The following is a 22,852-nucleotide window of genomic DNA, read 5'->3' on the forward strand; positions in this document are numbered from 1 at the left end:
GGAATAGAAGGAGATTGTGTTCATATATTTTCCCTGTTAGACTCATATAGTAAAGAAAGTTGTTTTGAAAATATAACAGATTTACTTTTGTATAAAACTCATCTATCTCAAGCATTGTTCACATAAATCTTAGAGGGACGTATTTTCTTGACAAACTCCAAGTTCATGTTTTTAAGAAAACAATAGCACCAAGAGTAGAAGGTTTCTTTCTGCCAGATAGGGAGAGGGATAAGGGTGATTGTCAAATTTAGCAGAAATTTACATGTGAATTTTTATGTGATAAATCACAACATGATGACACAGTATTTATTCAACAGTCTGAGGACACTGGTATTCCAGGAACCTACATGATTCTTTTAGTTTGAGGTTACCACTTCACATGTTCCCAATTCATATAACTCAGATGCATAACTGATCTGCCTTTTTCAGTATCTTACAGCAATCTAACAAGATAGCTAAAATAAAATATGGATTCCTGTTTATCATTATGCAATCATACTATATTATCCTTTAATGCAACCACCCCCAAGTAGCAACTGGGGGAGATGCAGATACTGATCTATGCACTAAGTGGTCAGGAGTCTCAAGTCTAATACAGTGAGTCTCCAATATCAGAATCACTCCAATGTTACAAGTTGTTGCTTGAGCTTTTCCTTTACCATGTCTTTATCAGCAGCTTTTGTGTGGGATCCCCAAGTGCTGTTATGTTGGTCCTATGCTAAGCACTGCTGAAAACGGATTTTTTTTCTTTTCTTTTCAATAGATTTTTCAGCCTCCCATTCCTCTACCCATGTTTTTATTAGTGGTTTCTACATGATATTTTTCATAAGATCTTGCAAGAAAAATCTAGTACTATTTCTCTGTTTTTTTTTTTTTAAGACAAAGACAATGTATGGTGATTTGAAGGCACCACAAAGCCATTTTAGGGTACAGAACTGCACTGAAATTCTCAGTTTTTTCTGAACCTGCCTTTAACTTTCAGACTTACAGCCCACTCTATAAAGTGCATTTTCCATGAAATAAAGACAATGGCATACATCTTTTTATCATCCTCTCTTCCTTTCCAAGCTTCTGAAATAGCACTTCCATTTTAAAAAAGGCAGATATGGCAGTTTAATCATCTAAAGTACCAGAGAAGTATCCTTTTATTCATCTGTCTAATCATTCCCTCCATAAAGTGAGATTAAAAGAAAAATATTTACCAGAACCACTTAGTACTTAAAGTCCAAGTTAGTTGTCAAACTTTGATATTTGCATTAATCATCAATTGCTAAACCTTTTAATGTTATCATTACAGTACAGAAATGGAAAGTCCCCTCCAGTTTTTCTGAAATTACTAAATAAAAACCAATGTTAAATCTTCACTCTGAATATACACAGGCCCAACGTAAGAGACATAGAACGTATTTCCATGTATCAATTAAGACACTGCAGTGTTTAAATGCATATATTACAACCACTTTCACTGTTTTGTATTCATGAACTTTTGTACTTTCTGAATATTTCATTAAACATCAGTCAGTGTCTTGATGTGATATAATAGTTCAGTTAGTGGGCAATAAATATTCTTATTTGGACATAAGTACATACACTTATTATAGAATATAAATATTAAACAAAAATGCTACCAACTGTTTTTAATAAGGAAAATTTACAATGGTCCCAAAGCACCTTAGAATGGAAACCTAGAAGACCAAATGTAGACAAAAATAATAGCATCATACTTATCTGTCTAATCTTACTGATGCTAATAGGACACAAATTTAGGAGCTCTTTAATACTAAGTACATTATCTTCAAAGAATACTTTTTATTACATACTTTGTAGGATAGCTGAAGCATGTCTTATGAGTATAAATTTCTAAATATTCTAAAATAAGCACTATTTTGAAGTAAAATAAAAAAATTATAACCATAAAAACAAAACAAAATAGCAGTCTAAATTGTTCAATAGTATTTTATATTTGAAAAGTATAGATTCAAGTAATTATTTTGCATCAAATAAAATTAATGGCTATAAAATTATAATGGTGATATTGTCTTTTGAATTAGTGCTGGAATTGAAACAAACAAACAAAAAAACTCTATACAGGACACACACAAAGAAACCAAAGTAGTAATTTTATAATAAAAAACTATTGGGTGTAAAATAAAGGAATAATAAAACAATAATAATTTAAACATTTACTATTATATTAAAATCTTTAAATTTACTTTATAATTTAAATCTTCATATGGATTAGTCATTTAGAAACTAAACATTAGTGGTACTCAAAGCCAGATGCTGTTTAAAGTATCTCATGCCAATAATTTAGTAAAAAAAAAAAAACTGAATGAACAAAATTCTTTGAAAAATTAAAGTATTTCAAATTGGTTACATATGAACATAGGAGCCATTTATGTTTTTTTAAAAGACACACTTAAAACAATCTTTCCACAATAAATAGAATAGTATTAGAATAAAAGACATTCACAATAAAATGAGCTATTTACAACACATAATTATAATAAACATATAATTAGAAAACTAATTCATGAGTATGATAAATCTTAAATTCTTAAATCAGAATTCAAAATAAAACAAAACAAAAGACTATAGACTAAACTTATTTTTAATATATCAAAATAAAGTATAAACCTAAATACTGATAATCTGAATTCTTCAGTATATTAGTAAATTTCCTTAATTTTGATTAAAATATTTATGTTAAATAGTTCAGATAATTAGTAGCAACATCCTGGAGGCAGCAATTACTTTCAAGGCATCATAAAAACTAAAAATTATAAACGTATATGTAACAAAGTACAGTAAAATATTAATAGTAGTTCCCTTTGTATGTTGAAATTGTATATGATTGTTTTTGTCTGCTGTACATTCAACTTTACCTCTAATTAATGTTTGATTACTTTCAAAGTAAAAAAAAATGTTTTATTTTACAAAGAAGGCAAATCTAAATGTACACGTTTCTGTGTATATATGTTTGTCTAAAATGACATATATGAGTGCATTTGTGGGTGTATGAGAATGTGTTAAATAATAAATACTGAAACTGCATCTTTCACTAACTCCTGGACTTTCTACACATGAACATACATGGTTTGGGATATTTCTTGAATAATATATTGATTAAAAGAAAAAATCCAACAAGCTATAGCTTTCCTTTTACAAACATTGTGAATCTTATCTTCTATAAATAAATAATACTTTTTGTTCCTAATTAGCTTTCCAACCTGGGGGCCATTTATGGGAAGCAGCATCAATGAATTTACCATAAACTATACAAAAAAGTCTTACACTTTGTTTTTTTTATCCTAAAATCACCTTCGAGTTTCAAGAGAGTTCTCCCAGGTATAATATTCTTGAATTTGTTGAACAAATCCATGTTCCACTTACTAATATCCTTCATGGACATGAATTCAATCATGTCCCATTTCATCCATCATTTTTCTGTACTAAAAGCTTCTCATCTATTTTTAGTATGTCACCCTTTCATAATTTCTGTTAACCTTTCAGGCATTTTTATTTTATAATCTTACCAGAAAAAAAAAAACTTTGAATTCTACTCCCAGTATAAAGACAATATGAGGCTGGCTTTCCAATTCTACCATGATCTCAGGCATGTAGCTGCTTGAGGCACCACACCACTCGGCACTGCTTCACTGGCCTGTCTTCAAGGGAGAGTTGACCTAGACTCAGATAACACTTTTCTCTAAAAAGAAGTGAGAGCACAAGCTACTTCATTTTATCATAATACTTTAGATTTTACGTCCTCAAGTATGTTACCTTGTACTCTCCACCACTGAAACTTATCCATTACTATTTTGCTTATTCACACAGCTCCACAAAATGTTCTTGTGGGATCCATCTGTCTGGGCAACTGGAACAATTTCAGAGTCTTTAGAAATATAAAGATCTACCTCAGTGCCGTCAGACCAGCCTGTCTTCTGCCCTGGATGTGTATTTCATAATCTTTGTAATTCTAGCAGGGGATGAATGTGCCTTTGATCTTTCCAACCTCATGAATTGTTACTAGTCCTATACAATCAAGAGAAATGTCAAGACGTTGATGAAAAGTGCTGCAGATGAGAAGATGGAGTCGACCTGGGTGCTATCTAGCTAAGCCAGACTTTTTACCTGGTTCTTGTCTTTCACTGTTCTACCCTATGACCAAGTCCTCCTCTACACTTAAAATTCAGTGAAAGGTCCAATCCTCTGGACAAGTCCTGCTAACTCTACTTTCTGTTTGCTTTCATTTTTGAATATCAGTGCCTTCTTCTTTTGAATTAAACTCTCTATTTTCCCAACTACCAAATTTGCATTCCTATTCCTAAGGCTACCCTGGAAGTTCTATGAAGAAACACTTTTCTGGGCCTCCACTCCAGGGATTCCATTTCAGCCGTCTGGAGTAAAGCTAGTTAATTTTTATTTCTAATAGGCTCTTGGGTGATGCCAAGGTTGCTGACCTAAAGATCACACTTTGACAAAGTCACAAAATTATGCAAAAAGCTGCACAAAAGTCTCTGATATTTGACTCTAACTAGCTTGCCAGAAGAACCCCTTAATCATCCATCTGTCTGACTAGCTCATTCTTGTTACTTTCCTATATAGGAAGACGCTATTCCCTCCTCTGAGGATGGTATGAGAAATGTGACACCAATTCTAGTTCCACTTCCTAAAATGATGCTTATAAGGATAGTTACTGTAAACCTCAAATTTCTCATCTTTAGAGTCAATATATAAAGATAAAAATAATCTCTCTCACAGACTATTGAGAATATTAAACAAGAAAGCAAGATCTTTTTGTAGAATACCTGGTACATAATAAGTGTTGAATAAATAAATGCTAGAGAACATCAGTGTGAATGGTGATGGCATTATATTATTAATTCAATACACTGTTAGTTTCTAGTAACATATATGTGTGAATGATAAAACAGTTAAGTAGTCTGCTATGGCAAAGTTCACTTTTCACTGGGGAGAAAGAAAGGAAAACATACTGAATGGATTAAATGGATAGGATGTGTAGTAAGTACTACAAAGTTAAAAATAAAAGAAATTACCCTCCCAGGGTAATTGGGAGAGACTGATCTGGTCAAAAGAGACAAAGATAACCCCATGAGAAGGTAGCATTGAGGTGTGATCTACAGGAAGAGCAGTCATATGAAGGCCTAAGGAAAGAGAACACCAGATATAGGAGCTTCCCAAACCAGAGTCAGAAGACTGAAATTGTCTAATATATTGAAGGATGCTATAGGATCCAGTGGAGCCTTAGGAACCAGGGTCCCAGATTAGAATGAAAGGCAAAGACATGCCCAATCCCACTGTGTTACACAGGGTTTTAGTTCAGTCTAAGAAAAATGGAAGGGCATTGGAAATTTTAATTTCTAAAAAGGTGCTTTTCATGTTCTGAATAATCTATTCATGAGATCATTTTGGAAGAGAATGGGTTATGGAAATTAAAGACTGGAAAACTACCCAGTTAGGAGGCTATGACCAGTGCAGGTCCGAGATGAGAGCAATTGAGATTATGGCGGGAGAAGTCAAAAAAAGAGAAATGCATAGATTTGAAATAGATTTAATTGCTATGGATTTAATGTACATTATACGAAATGGAGACCTTATAGCTGGTAACTATGTATAATATATTACAATGATGAGAGGCTACATTCAAAGTCTATTGCTTACATAGCTTTTATATGCATGTGTGTGTATATATGTATATATATATACATGTATATACATATGTAGACATATATATTCATATGTAGACATATATGTATATACGTATGTATATATATGCCTATATATACACATGTATATGGTAAAAACTATGAATATATATGATTTATATTCTTTTTTGATTTATAAATATTATCTGAAGGTAATTTGTATATACTTTATTCCTGGGTGATTTTTAAAAAGGTCACAAAGTTGACATTTCTCACAGTGTTTGATAGAGCATAAGTAATCATAGCATGTATCCTAATCTCACTCCTGAAAAACAGTAATATTTCAGCCCAAATTAGCTTTTTCAATAATAATAGCTATTTATAGAATGCTTCATATGTATCAAGATCTCATTCAGCTCAAACAACTAGTTTATACAGCCCACTTAACCTTCAAAACTAATTCATCACGCATTAATATTATTCTAATCACCACTCATATAGCTTTGGGTCAGTAATCTTATATATTATAGAAAGCCTATTGTTTTGCTTAAGTTCTATTCTTTATTCTTAGAGTCATTTCTACAATGCTTCTTTGTTACAAGTTTGTTAACTTTCTTGAGTATGCCAAATGTCAGATGCTTAGAGCCATCAAACTCAGCCAAGCATCAAATTTAAATCACAGATCTGGAAATTTAGCTCAGTGGCATGAGCACCTGCATGGCATGTGCAAGGTTGTGAGTTTAAGCCTCAGTACCAAAAATAAAATAAAATAAAATAAAATCACAAACTCTGTGAGACTTACAATTCCGAGTCTGTCATCAAGAATAACGCATGTTGATATGTATACATACACATTATTCTTTAATAATTTAATAGTTTTTAATTAAAAATAACACTATTAAAATCAAAATTGCCATTAATGCATTATTTTCTGTGTTCCAGGTACAGAGTTGAAGCCGACCTGCGCATGGACTATTTCACTGAGCCTAATCCCTACAGGGACAGTACTACTGGCCTATTTTGTAAACAAAGCTCAGAGACTCAGTGATGGATTCATTTGCCCTCATCTTGAAAGACTCTCAAGTGTAATCTGGGCTATGTTGGAAGGATAGAGAGAGAAACAAAGTACCAGAAGAAAGAGGCTTGTATAGAATGAAAACTGAGTCACAATCAAACAATTTTAAGGGAAATCCTGATAAGCGTAAGTTGTCCATAAAGTTTTTGGTCTGAGAAAAAAGAAAGAAAATCAAGGGCTCTTCTAATGGAAATAAGACAACAGAACTGCCTTGTTTCTCTGTTTACATGAAAAGAAATGAGGTGCAATCTGAAGAAAAACTCACTGATAAACTTCTTCCAAGACCAGAATTTCATTTGTTATTATTTTTTAGAGCTAACAAGGAAAATACCCTTCTCAACTTTTCTTCCTGCATGTATCTACATAATGACCCACTGTAGTCTTAATTCCCCAAGTGCTTTGCAAGCCAAATTACCATACTAACAGAGAACAAAGTTATTTGCACAATCCCCACATCTGTTTGGCTAACCATCCTTTAAGAATCATACACACACACACAAAATCCCACAGCTCATTTAAAATTTTCTTTTGTTTTCATGCACTGTAGATTTGCCATAAAGTGTTCTTACTGAACACCCAGCAGTCAGATTCACTAGCTCATTCTTGAATGTCAGGAGAACATATGAAAAACTGAATTATGTAATTTCATAGATTGGACTGATTACACTCATTGCTGGTCCTCTAAAGAAGTGATAGATACAAATTCAAAGGTACCATATTTTTTTTTTAAGCAGGAGAGGGGGACCATACAGTGATTAAAATGGCATCATATTGATTCTCACAGGATGTGTAGTGGCTCTGAACTACAAGAACAACAACAACAACAAAAATCACCTATACCCATTTCTGTTGTTAACAAATCCCCTTTTAACTGTGTAGGTGGTTTCCACTGAAATGTAAGTTAACTACACTGTAAGTTAACTACACTGTAACTTAACTACACTGTAAGTTGTAGTTATCTGTTGTTAGGAAACAGTTCCAACACAGGAAGAAATAGCACCAAGTTGATTTTGGAGGCAATTTATTACACTAGTGTGTTATATTGGGATCTCTCCCAAAGTGTCAGCCCCACCCTGTGGCGATCTGGGGTTTTTATGAGGATAGTAAGTGATGAAGTACAAAAGTACACTTGGTGCATTATGATTGGAGGATTGGGTGATATATTAGGTTGCTAAGGAAGTTTAAACATTTCAGGTTACATTGCAAAGTCATCAGCTATACAATGCATGTATTATACAAAGGAAAAAATGTACGGATACATTTTAAGCTACATTTTAGAGCCATTCTTTAGATAAGATTACATAAAGGAAAGAATGGTCTCTTAGCAGGCATATCCCCACACAGACATGTCTGCTTGGTCTTGGCGAGCATCCTTGGCAGGATGTCTTGGCAGGCTTTATTTAAAATTTTTAATTTCCCTTCCATTGTAAGCTAAAGAAGTATAACTTTACTGGTGATATTAGTAGATTCTTGTAGGACCCTTTTAATCTCAAAATTCAGAAAAAATAGGTTGAATTCTACAGCATAATTGCACACATTTCCCAAACATTAACCAATTAAATATTCTGAGGGTTCCTGTAATGTATGCCAATTCAGTTTAGTCAAGCACTTTTCAAGAAGGGTGATAAAGAGATGATTTTTTAAATTTTGTTTTATCTTTTTTAAATTTTGTTAGGAGTACTTTTAGTGACTCAAAATAATTCGAGTAAACAAGAATCTTTAGCCTTTGTTTTCACTAGATACTTCTCTTGATTGTATGTTTATTGTATCTTTAATTTTGTCCATTTTTGGAAACCTTAAATTTTACACAGAATGCATCTCACAGGGAGTAACTACCAAAACACTTCTATTGCACTTTGGGACATTTTTCAAGACTCAGTAGTAGGGTAGCTAAAATGCCAGGTCCTTGACAGCTTTTCTGAAAAACAGAATACAGATTAAAAGAGAAAGAAAACTTGGAGTTTGAGGACTGTATGCCCACAAATACAGTGGTGACCTCACGTAGCCCTTAGGAGTTCTGTGTAGCATCCACTCCAGCCTGTCCCAATGAAAGTGTCATATCTCGTCCATGAAAGGATTTAAATTCAGCGCTCAATCCTCAATAATGCTGCCAATTAAATTTAATACTAAATTGACATTCCTATTAAAAAGTGAACAAAGGATCTGAATAGATATTTCTTCAGGAAAGATAATTCAAATAGAAGATAAAACCATGGAAGATGCTCAACATCATCAGCCACCAGAAAAATACAAAATCGAAATTATAAAGAAATATCATCTCATACCCACAGGAATTGCCACAGTGATTGCTAGCCAATAATAAGTGTTGGCAAAATGTAAAGAAATAGCAAATTCATATATTCTTTGTGGAAATAGAAAACTATATAAACATTTTTGGAAAACATTCTTTGAATCATTAAAAATACAGTTATTATTTACTCCAGAAAGTCCACTTATTGGTGTGTTCTCAAAGAAACTGGTAACATATTTCCACACAAAGACATATATGCAAATATGTATAGCAGCATTTTTCATTATGGTCAAAATATTTATGATAATTCAAATGGTCATCAACTGTTAGGTAGATATCAAAAATATGACTACACCTGTACAAGGAGCTATTAATTGGCTATCAAAAAGAATGAAATACTAATAAATGCTACTATAAAATTTGTTAGATGAACCTTGAAAATATTATACTTATGAAACAAGAATCCACAGAATTGTGAACTCACACAACTGTAATTGTACTGAAAACCATGAAACGATACACTTTAAAAGCTCAAATCACAAGGCATGTGAATTGTATCTCAAAAAGTTGTTTTGTTTTTGGAGAAAAGCATTAGGCCAGGAAAATTATTGGAATTTCCAATACTTATTTGTTGATTAAACAATATCAGTCAATAATATTTGGTCATTCTAAATGCTTGGAGATTTTACCACCTTTAACTTAAATTTTCAAGTTGGTGTGGTTTGCCCTAAAGCACACTGCCACCAAGTGATGGATGAAAATTTGCTCTATGTTATGGATTTGAGGTATAAGAATTAAGATACTCTCTGGTGATTACCTACTCAAGTATACTTGATTTATTTTTTTAAATTCACATCTTAATATATAAATTACTGAAATTATTACATTTAAACATATTGAACAGTAAATCACAAAAAATATGCTTACGAAATATGTAAACAAATGGCTAGGACAAATTTGTTTCCTAGTCTTTGAAAAACAGCAAATATATCTGATGTTAACTCCAGGTGATTTTGATTAAAAGTCTCCATTCTAATTAAATTAAGTCTCATCATAAGCCCAGATCCTCTGGGATAATGTGTACTTCTGGTTCTTTAGACAACTTATCATGAAATGCCCTTTTGGAAGCTTTCTACTCCTGTCAGCAATCCTCCTTTTTCTAAACCAGGTAGTCAGTTCACTTTTCTAAGACTATTAGGTCTAATTAAAATCATGTCCTTAGATTGCCTTTTTAATGCTCTGAATTAGTAGTTTCTGCCTTTCCTTTCCCATTAGGACTTCCTCCTCCATCATCTGTCCAAGAAAGAAAAAAATAGAATCATAGAATCATTATCTCAAGGATAGATGCAAAACATTATCCAAATTGTATTCTCCAAGAATGGAGGGAAAGAGAAAGAAAGCTTAAGGCATAGTACATCCTAAAATAAATATTTGTGTGTGATGATACCAATGCTTTGAGCAATTCAACTAGTGCTTCCATAACTACCCATAACTTGCAAATACAGTACCAAATCATTTCATCACTAACAGTCATAACTACACTTTTTTCTTTTAATCCATAAATACGTTAAATATAATCTTGCAGATATTATTTGGGTTAGAAATTTTGCATGCTTTATATCAGTCATGTTCTCAATTTAGGAAGGAATTTTGCAAATGGGCTGAGGCAACTCATAGATGATTTTAAGTTTTGCCCTTGATTTAGTTTTCCCTTACATTACCACCTAATCCTATATTTGGAATCATATTCTTATACAAGAATTTGTCTTAATTTCAAAATGATCCATTTGGTAATTATGTGGTGAAGGATAGTCAATATAAACTTACCTAAGGAACTTATTTTTATGATTTGGTCACTAAATGTATAGGGGTGCCTACTAATAAGGGCAATTATTGATACCACATGAAATTTAAGAACTAGTACTTAGGCCGAGCCAATCATGTAAATTCAAGAGAACTTCATTTGAACTATGAATAACGTAACAATAGATAAATATTGTCTTAATGTACTTTATAATAAACATTTTTCATTATTTCTATGACCTTAAGCCTAAAACCCAACCCAAGTGAACAAAAAGAAGATTCAACACCTGCATTAGAAATGGAAATTTCACTGACTTTTCAAACAGATTAATAGTCTAATCCTTTTTATTGCTAACTGCATATGCTCAGAAATTAACAGCAAATATTGCATGGTCTTTATAAAAAAAGACAAAGAAAATGTAAAAGAATAAGAAGTCATATCAAATACTATTCATAGTTAATAATATAATTACTAATAAAATTATTATAGATAACTTTTAATATTTAAGCTGCAAAATAGCTCATATTAAATAAATGACGACATTGAAGAAACAATTTCAAGAAGGGATATGAAATTATTAAAGCTTTTAGAACTGTTAAAAAAACCTCTAACATCAACAGAATAATGATTTTTAAGTCTAAGAAATTGTCACACACCTGGAAATCTAAAATTGTGCTACCAATATGAAAGCAACATAGACAATATTTTTTCTCCATTGCTACAATATTTTTTTATAAAACTGACCAAAGAATCTTGCTAAGAATACAAAGCAGAAGAAGCCTCATGCCGTGGTATTTTTAATGTGCTTGACTTGTCACGAAACACTACAAGCTAAATGACAATGTCTTTTCTAATAATCTAAAGGCTAGAAAGTCCAAGATCAAGGTGTCCGTGGAGCTGGTTTCTACTAAGGCCTCTTTCTCTTTAGCATGAAGACTGTGACTCCTCTGTCTTCCTGAGGTCTACCCTTGGCTTGCACACTTGGAGAAAGAGAACACTCTAGAGTCTTTCTTATAAGGATATAATTGCTACCTGAGCTCCCTGAACCTAATGAATGCATTTAACCTTAATTACTTCTTAAAGGTGTTATGTCCAAATATAGTTAGTTTGCACTGCAGTCGACTCAGTTCATAACAATGATATACGAAGAAAACATGAATCTCAATAAAAAATATATATAAAATATTCTGATAGAAAGATGGGTAACATGTTTTACACACATTTGGCTCCATTCAGATGAGCCAAAGAACAGACCAAGTGTTAAGCTAGTAAGATGAACAAGATATGGCTGCTGTTTTTAAGAGGCTTGCTATTTATCTAGCTAGAGGAAACAGTTTAGATTGTAGAAACACTAAAGAGGGTAAAAATATAAAATGCTTTGCAAATGGATATCATCCTTCTGCCACTATCCTAACTTTTTCTCTATGTTTCTAGAGATTATTGTCAATAAGATTTCCTTGAATTAGGTTGTTAGTCATTATACTGGTTCTTACATCATGCATGGTAATAAGGTTGCCTCGAATTTTGTTGATATGTACTGTATGTTTGTAGATAGAAAAATTGAATCTGGAGAGAGTGCAAGGGATGTTTAAACATTTGTTGTATTTATTTTTGTTTTGTTTTGGTTTGCTTAATCTTTGCAACTAGGCCTCAGGCTTCTTGTGAGGGGTTGGAAGAGAATCTTGCATTTAGTTCCCATAACACTCCAAGCTGTGCCTTGCAATTCTGAATCATTTTCTCCCAATTCTCACACCCAAAGAGTTACCAAATTCTAGAAGAAAGTAATTATCATACTTTTACATATGAAAGAACTGAGCATTTCATAACTAGCCAAATGGAAATAGTTGGTAAACCACAAATAAAAAAAAATAAGGTTTTCATGTTGTTGTATTTTTCTTAAGATACCATCTAACAACAAAGGCAGAATAATTCAGAACCTATCTCAGTTTTCCTGTCCAGTATCAGATTCTCACTCACTTCAATTTGCTTTCTCTTCCCATTCCATGATCACTTCCAAACCTCCATAAATCTTACCTAAAGACTCTCCTCCCAACAGCCCCAATCTCACTTTCTCTCATCTTAGTTGAACTCTATTGTCATCCGCTAGTTTCCACTTTTCCAAATGATTCTTTAGCTTTTTTTTTTAAAAAGAACTTGCCTGTCCGTTGTCTGTTTACCTAACTAGTCCTTGAAATCAGCATCTGTGTCATGCTTTTATTTCTGTGACCACAGGCCACTTGCACAATGTTTAGTATACAAGAGGCATTTAACTATTGATTGTTAGTTTACTATGATTATTATGGTTCAATTGTATCTGCAGCAAGAAACTACAATTGGTTAATTCACCATCCTCAGTCTCCTTTATTATTATTCTGATATATATTTAGTGGAATGTGAACTACTATTTTGCTCTTTTCTGTTATTCTATGCTACAAAATGATCCTTTTAAAAGGCATGTTCATTTTCCCCTATACACCTTAATCTACTCTTTGTGATCAGGCTTAAAGAACACATCTGTGTAAGATGGACACACTGAGATCCACAGAGGAAGCCCACATTCCAGTGACACATTCCAATAGGTCTTTGTCCTTAAGAAGACTGGAAAGGGGAACACCTAGGGATTCTAAATGCAAGTATTGCTCAAAAGGTGGAAAGAGACAATTCTCCGATTTGGCTTTTGTTTTCTATTTGAGGTGTAAATTGGAGAAACACTGACAAGTTCTTTTTTTCTATCATCTACTTTTCACAAAGGCAATTTTATTTCCTATATAAACAATCCATCAAGGTGATCCCAACTTTATACTAGAAAAGTCAAAGAAAACAAAGATCACATTATATCAGCATTCACTTTTAGAGCCAACTAAAATAGATACAACTGTACTCAAGTTGCTTCCTGAAATAAACCAAGTTTTCTATTGTAAGTAAAATTCATAAAGGTCTATGAGAGGTGATTAAAGTGTATATTCAATTAACAAGATGATTCCTTACAAACAAAAAAGGAAAAGAAAACATCAGGACCACCAAGATGCATGCTATAAATTCCTTCTTGCTATATCTAGAATATATAAAGAACTTAAAACAGAACATCAAAATTAAGTAATTCGATCAATAAATGGGAAAAAGTATTGAACAGATATTTCGGTCAACGGTCAACAAGTACGTGGGAAAAATATTCAACACACTTAGCTACTAGAGTAATCCAACTCAGACCCAACACTGAGATTCCATTTCATCCAAGCAGAATGGTTATCTTCAATAACACAAAAAGCAATAAATCCTGGTGAGGATGCCAGGGAAAAGGAGCTCTTCTACCCTCCTAGTAGGTGTGTGAATTAGTACAGCTCCTATGAAAATTAGTATAGATGTTCCTCAAAAACCTTCAAACGGAGTTCCCATTTTACCTAGCTGAACCACTCTTTGGTATGTACTCAAAGGAATTAGAATTTGAATACCATAGAAATACCATGCTTTATCTATGTTTACTGTATACAACATAAAATAACCAAGATATGTCACAATCCTAGGAGCCCATCACAGAAGAATGAATAAGAAAGTTTGGTAAATAAACACAATGAAGTGTTAATTCAGTCATAGAAAGAACAAATTTTGTCATTTTGCAAAATAAATTGGTGAATCTGGAGATGATGTTGAGAGAAAGAAACCAAAATCAGAAAGAGAAATATCCCATGTTGCCCTTATTGTGGTATCTGAAAAGAATGTGAAGAAAGTGAGAGAGAGTCTATAGCAAACTGCACAAGAGGAAGAGAAAGAAGGCAATGGGTGAAAGGGAGGTAATGCATATGTCAAAATACGTTATACATATTGAAAACAACCAAATAATGTGACAATAGGGAGCTAATAGGGCTAAAGGTGCTGTGGGGAAAGATACCATAAATAACTTTTTAGTGAAAAAGTCACAGCGATATATCATGTTTTATTTATAGGTGAAAATGTATGCATGTATGTATTTCTGCAAAGTCCAGTAATTGGTTTCTGCATAACCTTTATCTTTTAAATACTTTTTCTGAGTGTCTTAAATTTAATTGTTCTCTTTCCAAATCTTAAGTATGTTTTGCTTTTATACTTTCATATCTATTTTTCTGATTATGGAAATGATTACAATGCATTGAAAACAATCTTCAAGAATAACCAACATTTAATATCAAGTGTACTGGTTATCTGCCTTTGTCCATAAATTTTCAAAGAATTTAATGTAAATCTTTCATTTTTCCCTATGTTTACTTTCTACTCTCTCAGGACTATTACCGTATATTCACATATTTTATTTGATTTGCTTACATAAGTAATTACTAGCACAAATGAAATTTCAGAGTCTTCTCATGTATCACACAAATGTGCCTCATTTATACTTCAGAAAGAGGAGATGAATGAGAAGTTTTAGACTGTGCAGACAACAGAGCATAGGTTGTAACTCTGGGTTCACACTGCCTGGATTTGAAGCCTGAATCAACTTTTGTGACTGTTACTTATTTTTGGGTGCAAAATCATTCTGATTTGTAAAGCAGAGTTGACAATGACACCTAATGTTTCTTGCTTTCTAATTTTTTTTCCATGCTGATGAGGTTCTTCTCATTTAAGATTCTTGTTTCTTCTCCTCTCTAATACTCAGGCTTTCTTGGATGCCAAAAGGGTTGCATTAGAATTAATGGCACTGTGATTATACTTAGATTGGAAGTTTGAAGGAACCCCTTTCATGGGGGAAAAAAAAGACACCACCAAAAGCAAGGATTCTTTTTTACCTGCTGTTCTTTCTGGGGAACCATCTGAAAAGGACAGCAAGTGTCCTATACTGCCATAACAGGCAGTAGACAAGTCACCTGAGATTCCCCATTGCCATTGAGGGCAGCTTATTTCCCTCACAAAGATATGAATCACATGATTTGTGGAAGCTTTTTTTGTAATTAAAAGGTGATATTTAAATCATCTGATAGATTCCACATTTTCTTACTTCTTAACTGGTACAGATTAGAGGAAATAAGCAGACTTCCACACCTCTCACACAAAACACTGAAGAAAAATTATATTTCATGATAATCAGAAAATGATGTTTTTAATGTAAGTGTATACCTACAAACACGAGCATATAAACACAAATGTGTATATGTTTATGTGGTTGTACATGTAAAATTAGATTATGTCATATATTAATTTTAAGCTGTGTTACTTCCTCTTGCTATAAATTTTATTATTTCTTATACAATATCAAAATAACTGGTCAAGATTTACCATAAGTGATGTATTAGGGACTAATCACCAACATTAAGCAGAATTGAAAGGCACCCCATAATCATGTAACTATAAAGGTGTATGTGGACATACATGCTTTTGTGAGACGTAAGGAACTTACAAAACAAAGCATGCCAAATTGCTGAAATTATTCACCTCAGACAGGTAGTAATTCAGCGCCAGCAAGTGATAGACATTTTTTTCCTTACTCAACTTTAGTTTTAAATGTATAAAACAGAATGTAATCCTTAACAATTTACAAAATGTATAAAGAAAAATTGCCACTATGCATATATATAGCCATATTTATCTATCTATCTATCTATCTATATATATATATATATATATATATATTAACTAGTTTATTCTGAGAAATTAGGCTTTATATACATTTGGTGTAGATAGTAATCTATTTTATACTCTACATTAGACATAAAATTTGACTCCGTGTATTTACTCCAAGTTAACTTATGATCAGTATAAATGCTAGTTTGTCTCATAACCACATTTGCCTTATGATCAATAATACACATTACAATATCATTCCTATGAATTCCATTCTCTTATTGTGTTTTGACATTATAAATATAAAAGTTCTCTATTTTCTGTTTCACAAAAACATAAAATATGATTTAATTACACTCTTGCATTTTAAAGACATATTAAATTTTAGTTAGAAAAATACTACATATATATCCAAAGAATTAAAACTGTTTGCCCATTGTTACTTCAATATTTATGGTTGGTCACAAAACAAGCAATTCCCTTGCCTAACCCATTCTATACATACCAGGTCCACAGAAGAAAGCGCTTTCCTGCACATACAGTAAAGGCACAAGATAAAAAGTATAATATTATGATACAGACTAACAGAAATAATCAGCATATCTTTTTGTCCCTACTGAGTAACATTTACATAGTCTATGATTTTACTTTGACACTTGGAAAGGCAAAAGGAATTATTTCAAAGCAAAAATTTCAAAGGCTAGTAAACAATGTTTCTGTTGTTAGAGGAAAAAGGAAAGTAAAATTCAAATGCCAATGCACCTCATGCAAACTACATAATTCAAATAAAATTGGGTAAAAGATCTGGAATACATAATGAAATACATATTTGAGTACCAGTCATACATAAAAATTTGACTGGTATATAATGACACCTGAATGACCCTGCATTTCTGGATAATACGAGCTCATTCCTGTACACTAAATTTCTTTAAAATATACTTTTTCTGTTTAAGTTTTCCTTCAGTGTGCATGATTTTAGTGGTTCACGTTCAACACAGCACCTACAGGATTTCCATATTAATAAAACAATCTTACCACACACTGAACTTAATGTCAGAGACTCTGTCATCTCAAATTACATCTGCCTTTTCCACTCAGGTGCATATTCCTGTACAATTCATCTCATTTCTTATTTTCCTCAGATATGATATTTTGAAATATTTTATTATTCAATGTACCTGTCAGTTAGTAATTTGGGGTCCTGTTTTATTTTATCAGCAGAAAAATAGACTAAAGGAAAATATATTGACTATATTTTAATCAGTGAGCAAGTAATTAAACACCATCCCCATGCAATTAAAACATAAGAAGGGCATTAGTAGATTTTTCTACTGATGAGTTTATAACAAAATGTGACATTGGGAGGTGAAGCTTGGTCTGAGGAGGTTGTCACTGGTGATATGGATTGGAATAATATACAGTAAAACCCTGGACTATAATAACTTGTTCTGCATGCATTCAACAAGATGAGCAAACAATTCTAAGAAATTGTAACTTGATAAACAAGTGATATCTTACAGTATCAGTATGTATATCTAACTTCACATGATCACAACTGAGCCAGTGGTTTTTCTCTGTCCCTTTCTTTACGTTTCTAAAGGATTGTGGATGAGCAAGTTCCAATACTAAGAGATTATGGAGGAGTTCTCATTTGCAGATGAGGAAGAGAAAAAGGCAGAGGAATCCCTCCCTTCAAATCATTATAAGCAGTTGAGTTAGACAGAAATATTATATGCAGTCACACAGGGCGAGGCCCTTGGAGAAGTCAGTGCAGAAGATGAGATACCTTGCAACTGTGGGGGAGACAGACACCTCCCATTGTGGGCCAGACCTCAAGACAAAGATCAAAGAAATGCACTCACCTACTTCCTAAGCATAAGCATCAGGGATTGATAGTCCAGCTAAACCTCTATAACCCTGAGGAAGACAAGAGTCACTAGCTCAACCTTGTACAGGAAGAGTCACTGATCTTTATGCATGCCTGCTTGCTACATGACTGGCTTCCCCATTTGTCCTTGATTTACTCAATTTTACCTGAACAGTTTGTCATTGGTTGGCCATAGTACTGTCCCACCTCATGCCCACCCTTGCGAGTTCCCATGTTTTCTCCAATTTAGACCTGCCTCACTTTGTGGTTTTGCTCTATAAAAGTTCCTAGAAAAGAGAGTCTTTGGCAACCCACGTGGAACCACTTCTGTCTCTCTCTCAGACAACAGTTTTCTTTCTCTCAATAAATGTATTCTGCTCTTAAGTCCATTGCTCCTAGAATTCAGTCTTTGATTTTAGAGAACACAAACCCCTGCCAGACATCTACTAGGTTGGGAGTTTCTTTCTCCCATATCAAAATGAGATTAAAACACTGTATAAAATATGGGAAACAGGGCAATGTTCTACAGAAAAGCACTACGAGGATAAGACTAGAAGCATAAGTGAAGTCTGTTTAATGACAATGCAGTTTCACATATCCACGAAATTCTCTAAAGGATGCAAAAATGATTGTCAATGGATAGTTCCTTGTTAAAGCTATGAAAGTAGAATAAGATGCCACTGAGCCAATAATTAGCAGTGATTCCATTAGTGAGAGTCCAAGTCACCCTCCACAATAATCCTCCTCTCTCATGTCCCTCACACCAGCCAAAAAGGTTTTCAAAGGTAATCGCATTTTTCCTTTATATTCTGCATTATCTTTATTATTTTTATATTACAGTATGTAATCACTTATTTTTGGGTTGCAGCACCAATTATCTGAGTTACAATTATTTCTTATGTGGAAATTCACTTTGATATACAAGTATTTTGGATTACAAGCCTGTTTCCACAACAAATTATGCTCACAAGCAAGGTTTTATTGCTTCTTCCTCTCTCTCCTTTTGATCTCTTTCTGGTTACTTTACCAGGAAAGGAACTGTTTCTCCTCTGCCATCTCCTGCTGCTAAGCTTCCCTGTTTTGGAGCTAGCCAACAACAGACTGAAACCTCTACAAACTGTTAGCACAAATAAACCTTTACTTCTTTAAATTGTAGGTGACTGATACTGTATCTTGGCAATGAGGAAGTAACTGGAGATGGGGTTAATTAGAAATTTGGTTAATACTTGTGCTGAATGTCATTCAGTGAAACAGTAGACTTGTAAAAATGTTATCATGTATCTTCACTCACTGTACTCACTGGCTCTGGCACAATGTGACTTCCGGCTTTTCCCCAATATCAGAATGACCACAGAGGGTAAAACTCTGAATCAATTCAGGAAATCAAGCCAGCTTTAACAATGCAGCTAAAGCCACTTGAGAAAGATGATTTCACAACTGCTTCATATAGTATTAAGAATTGTGGGATGAATGTGTTCAAAGCAAAGGGAAATATCTTGGATCAATTACAATGTTTATTTTCACGAAATAAATTTTCAATTTAAACACTGATTCTATTTTTTATCACACTATGTATTTTGAAGGATTCAATGTGAACTCATCTCCATTCAGTAACTTACCCAAGACCGTGAGCTCTGCAGAGGCACTAATATTCTCATTCTTATAGGTGACAACACAGGTATAAGTTCCACTGTCATCATCTGTCACATTGGAGATAAGCAAGTTGCTTCCACCCAATAGTGAATACTTTCTAGACCTGTAAAATATAGACACTGATAGTAATTAACACACATGTATACCTGGCCAGGTTCTTAAATGTTTAAATGAACTTCTACACAAGCTCAGATTATAAAATTGAAAAGATACCCCTATAATGGGGACTTTGTAACGTCTCACTTATTGAACAGAAATTAATTCAAGATAAAGTTTACTCGGTGGAAGGCTGTGCACAAGAGTTAAAGAAATGAAGCAAATTAAATTTGCAACTAAATTTAAGTGCTAAAGAAAAACCCTAACATTTAATCTAGTCCTATTCTCTCATTTTATATTTGGAGTCTTTAAGTTTTAAAGATGTGGTTCTCAGAGTATAAGACAATCCCCTGTGTCTGACATAATCCAGTGATTCTGTATAAAGCTCCACTTCATACTGAACCAAGAGTATCTGGCTTTACGCAAAGAACACACCAGAAAGTGCATGCTGAGGCTGTAACCAGATTTCTTATGTACTTTAATGATCTCAGACACGTTGTGATACCAGGTGTGGTGTGACACCTAACAGGCATCATTGTTGCCTAAATATATATTAAAGGTAGATGAAATTTACAAATTAATTTTTGATCTATGGGCCTATCCTGTAGAAAATAAATGTGCTAAAAATAACATTGCCGGTACTCCAAATCAATGAAGTTAATTTCTTTAAGTGAGATCCATTTAATCAAAATGTTTTAGACTAACTATGGCCCTTTATTAAGGGCTTACATCCTCACTGTACATTATTACTAATAGTCCATTAATTTAAGACTAGCCACATTTTCCTGTCTTACCTTAAATATTTGTTATAGCTTGGATATCAGAGGCATAATTGAAGCTAAAAATGGCACACTACATATTTAACTCAGAAAATGTTAGATTCCTTTCTCCCTCATATTTATTAAAGTAAAACTAATAACTGAAAATTGTATTCATGGCTTATAGCGTGATGCTTTATGTGTTGAAATGTGAAATATGTATATTTGGCATAAAACGATTACATCAAGTTAACTAACCTATATATCACCACACATGTTTGTTGGTTATACACCATGTGTGGTGAGGTCATTTAAGATCTAACCTCTCTGTACTATTTCTTAGAAAGAGAATCACCAAATATCCTTGCACAGGCTGTAGAGAGGACCATCTCAATGACCACCCTGGTTTCCTCATTTTTGTTTCCCGGTTGATCCTATGGATTCAGATTCTTTTTCCATGCCCTCATCCCAGTGGCAACATTGTCTTTCATACACTCTATCATACCATTGAGTATGGAAATATATCCAGTTTTTATGAGAGACTTAGTATTGCTAGGGGGTTATATCAAATTAGAGAAAGATAAACAGGAACATATTCGAGACAAAAGTGATAAATATATAATACCTGAGTTGAATGACTTCCTCGCCTCGTAACCAGGTAAAACTTGGCGGAGGATAGCCAGAAACACAACACTCTAGGACAGCATCTCTTCCCTCAATGGCTACAACATTGGATGGTCTTTGCAGGAAATACAGTTGTCTGTGCAGTCCTGGATCTACAGAAAGAAAACACAAAAATCATTTATTTTATTAAAAATTGCAAAGATAAATGACATTTAAAAATCTCTTTAATTTCAATTAAAGAAATTTAAATAAAAAATTTAATTAAATTTCTTTAATTAAATGTTTATTGTATAAGAAGACTAGAGGTGAAAGGGAAGAAAGAAAAGGTGGAAGATGCCAGTGAAACTTAAAAATAATGTTGTAAAGAGTTCTGAACCATCAGAATCTAGGATTACAGCACAGAATAACTGTAAGCTGGTTAGGTATCACAGTATAAAGCCAAGGATGAAAGCTGAAGTCTACAGGTAGCTCCTTCATTCTGTAGGCCTTGCTTATTGATTATCATTGGCAAATGAAGCAATAGTATCAGTAATTTTACTGAACGTCATTGGAGAATTTTGATGTGTTCAACTTATTTGTCATTAATATTTGTTTTAATTATTCTGCTTATTTATTATTTTTGGGGCTTGATATACAAGGTAAACAAAATATTAGAATTGTATTACATAACATACATGTACTGAAGATTAGAACATGAAAATTTGAGAAAATACCTTTCTTTAAAAAGGTTACACTTATATAACTAATGTTTTATTGTTTGTTTTATAACAAGTGTGGCTTTGTTCTGGTCTTTTTAATTTTGAGCAACATATCAAAGAATGAGTTTGTTCTTAAACCTGAGATCCCGGGTAAAGGAAATGCTCAGTATCCTTCTACTTCATCTCACAAATCACTTGTTCTATACTTACGAAGTGTTCATGTTTACACAACTTAAGAATTCACGTTACTCAAACTTAGATCTCATTTGGTTCAAAGGCAGTGATATAATACTAGACCAAAAAAGCAAACTGGAGAATCATAAGCAGAGTAAAGGTCTTCCCATTTCTCTATAGAAGCGCTGTGTATAATCATAGGGACCCAATGTATGCTTAGGTGGGCTTGCAGGAGACTGTCCACCAGCAATTCCCTTTGACCTGACTGCCTAACGTAACCAAATTTTGATCATTGAAAGTTGATTTATTTAAAATAAAATGCTGTGTTTCTGAATCTCCATTAAAATCCATATCTTTCTAGGAATGTTTAATGAAAGTGTGTGTGTGTGTGTGTGTGTGTGTGTGTGTGTGTGTGTGTGTGATACTGATAATTAAACCCAGGGCCTTCTGAGATACACCCCCAACTCTCTCTCTCTCTCTCTCTCTCTCTCTCTCTCTCTCTATATATATATATATATATATATATATATATATATATATTCATTTATTTATTTTGAGACAGGATTTTGTTACATTGTTAAATTGCCCAGCATGGGCTTGAACCTGCGTTCTTCCTGTTTCAGTATCCCAGAGTGTTGGAATTACAGG

General features: G+C 33.2%; 1 protein-coding gene across 5 annotated transcripts in view; it reads right to left on the bottom strand.

Annotated features, from left to right (window-relative positions):
• The window catches only part of Dcc (DCC netrin 1 receptor), a 1,081,241-nt gene that overhangs the window by 547,263 nt on the left and 511,126 nt on the right, over positions 1-22,852 (bottom strand). For all 5 annotated transcript variants that reach the window (XM_063231626.1, XM_063231625.1, XM_063231624.1 and 2 more), the window contains exons 4-5: positions 21,334-21,484; positions 19,821-19,957 (exon numbers count right to left, since the gene is read on the bottom strand). In XM_063231626.1, coding sequence (XP_063087696.1) covers positions 19,821-19,957; positions 21,334-21,484 — 288 coding nt within the window. The remainder of the gene's footprint in view (positions 1-19,820; positions 19,958-21,333; positions 21,485-22,852) is intronic.

The sequence above is a fragment of the Cavia porcellus genome, unplaced genomic scaffold (genome assembly GCF_034190915.1).
Source record: "Cavia porcellus strain 051 isolate PalLab524CR breed Dunkin Hartley unplaced genomic scaffold, mCavPor4.1 scaffold_20, whole genome shotgun sequence".
In the NCBI taxonomy this organism is placed as follows: Eukaryota; Metazoa; Chordata; class Mammalia; order Rodentia; family Caviidae; genus Cavia; species Cavia porcellus.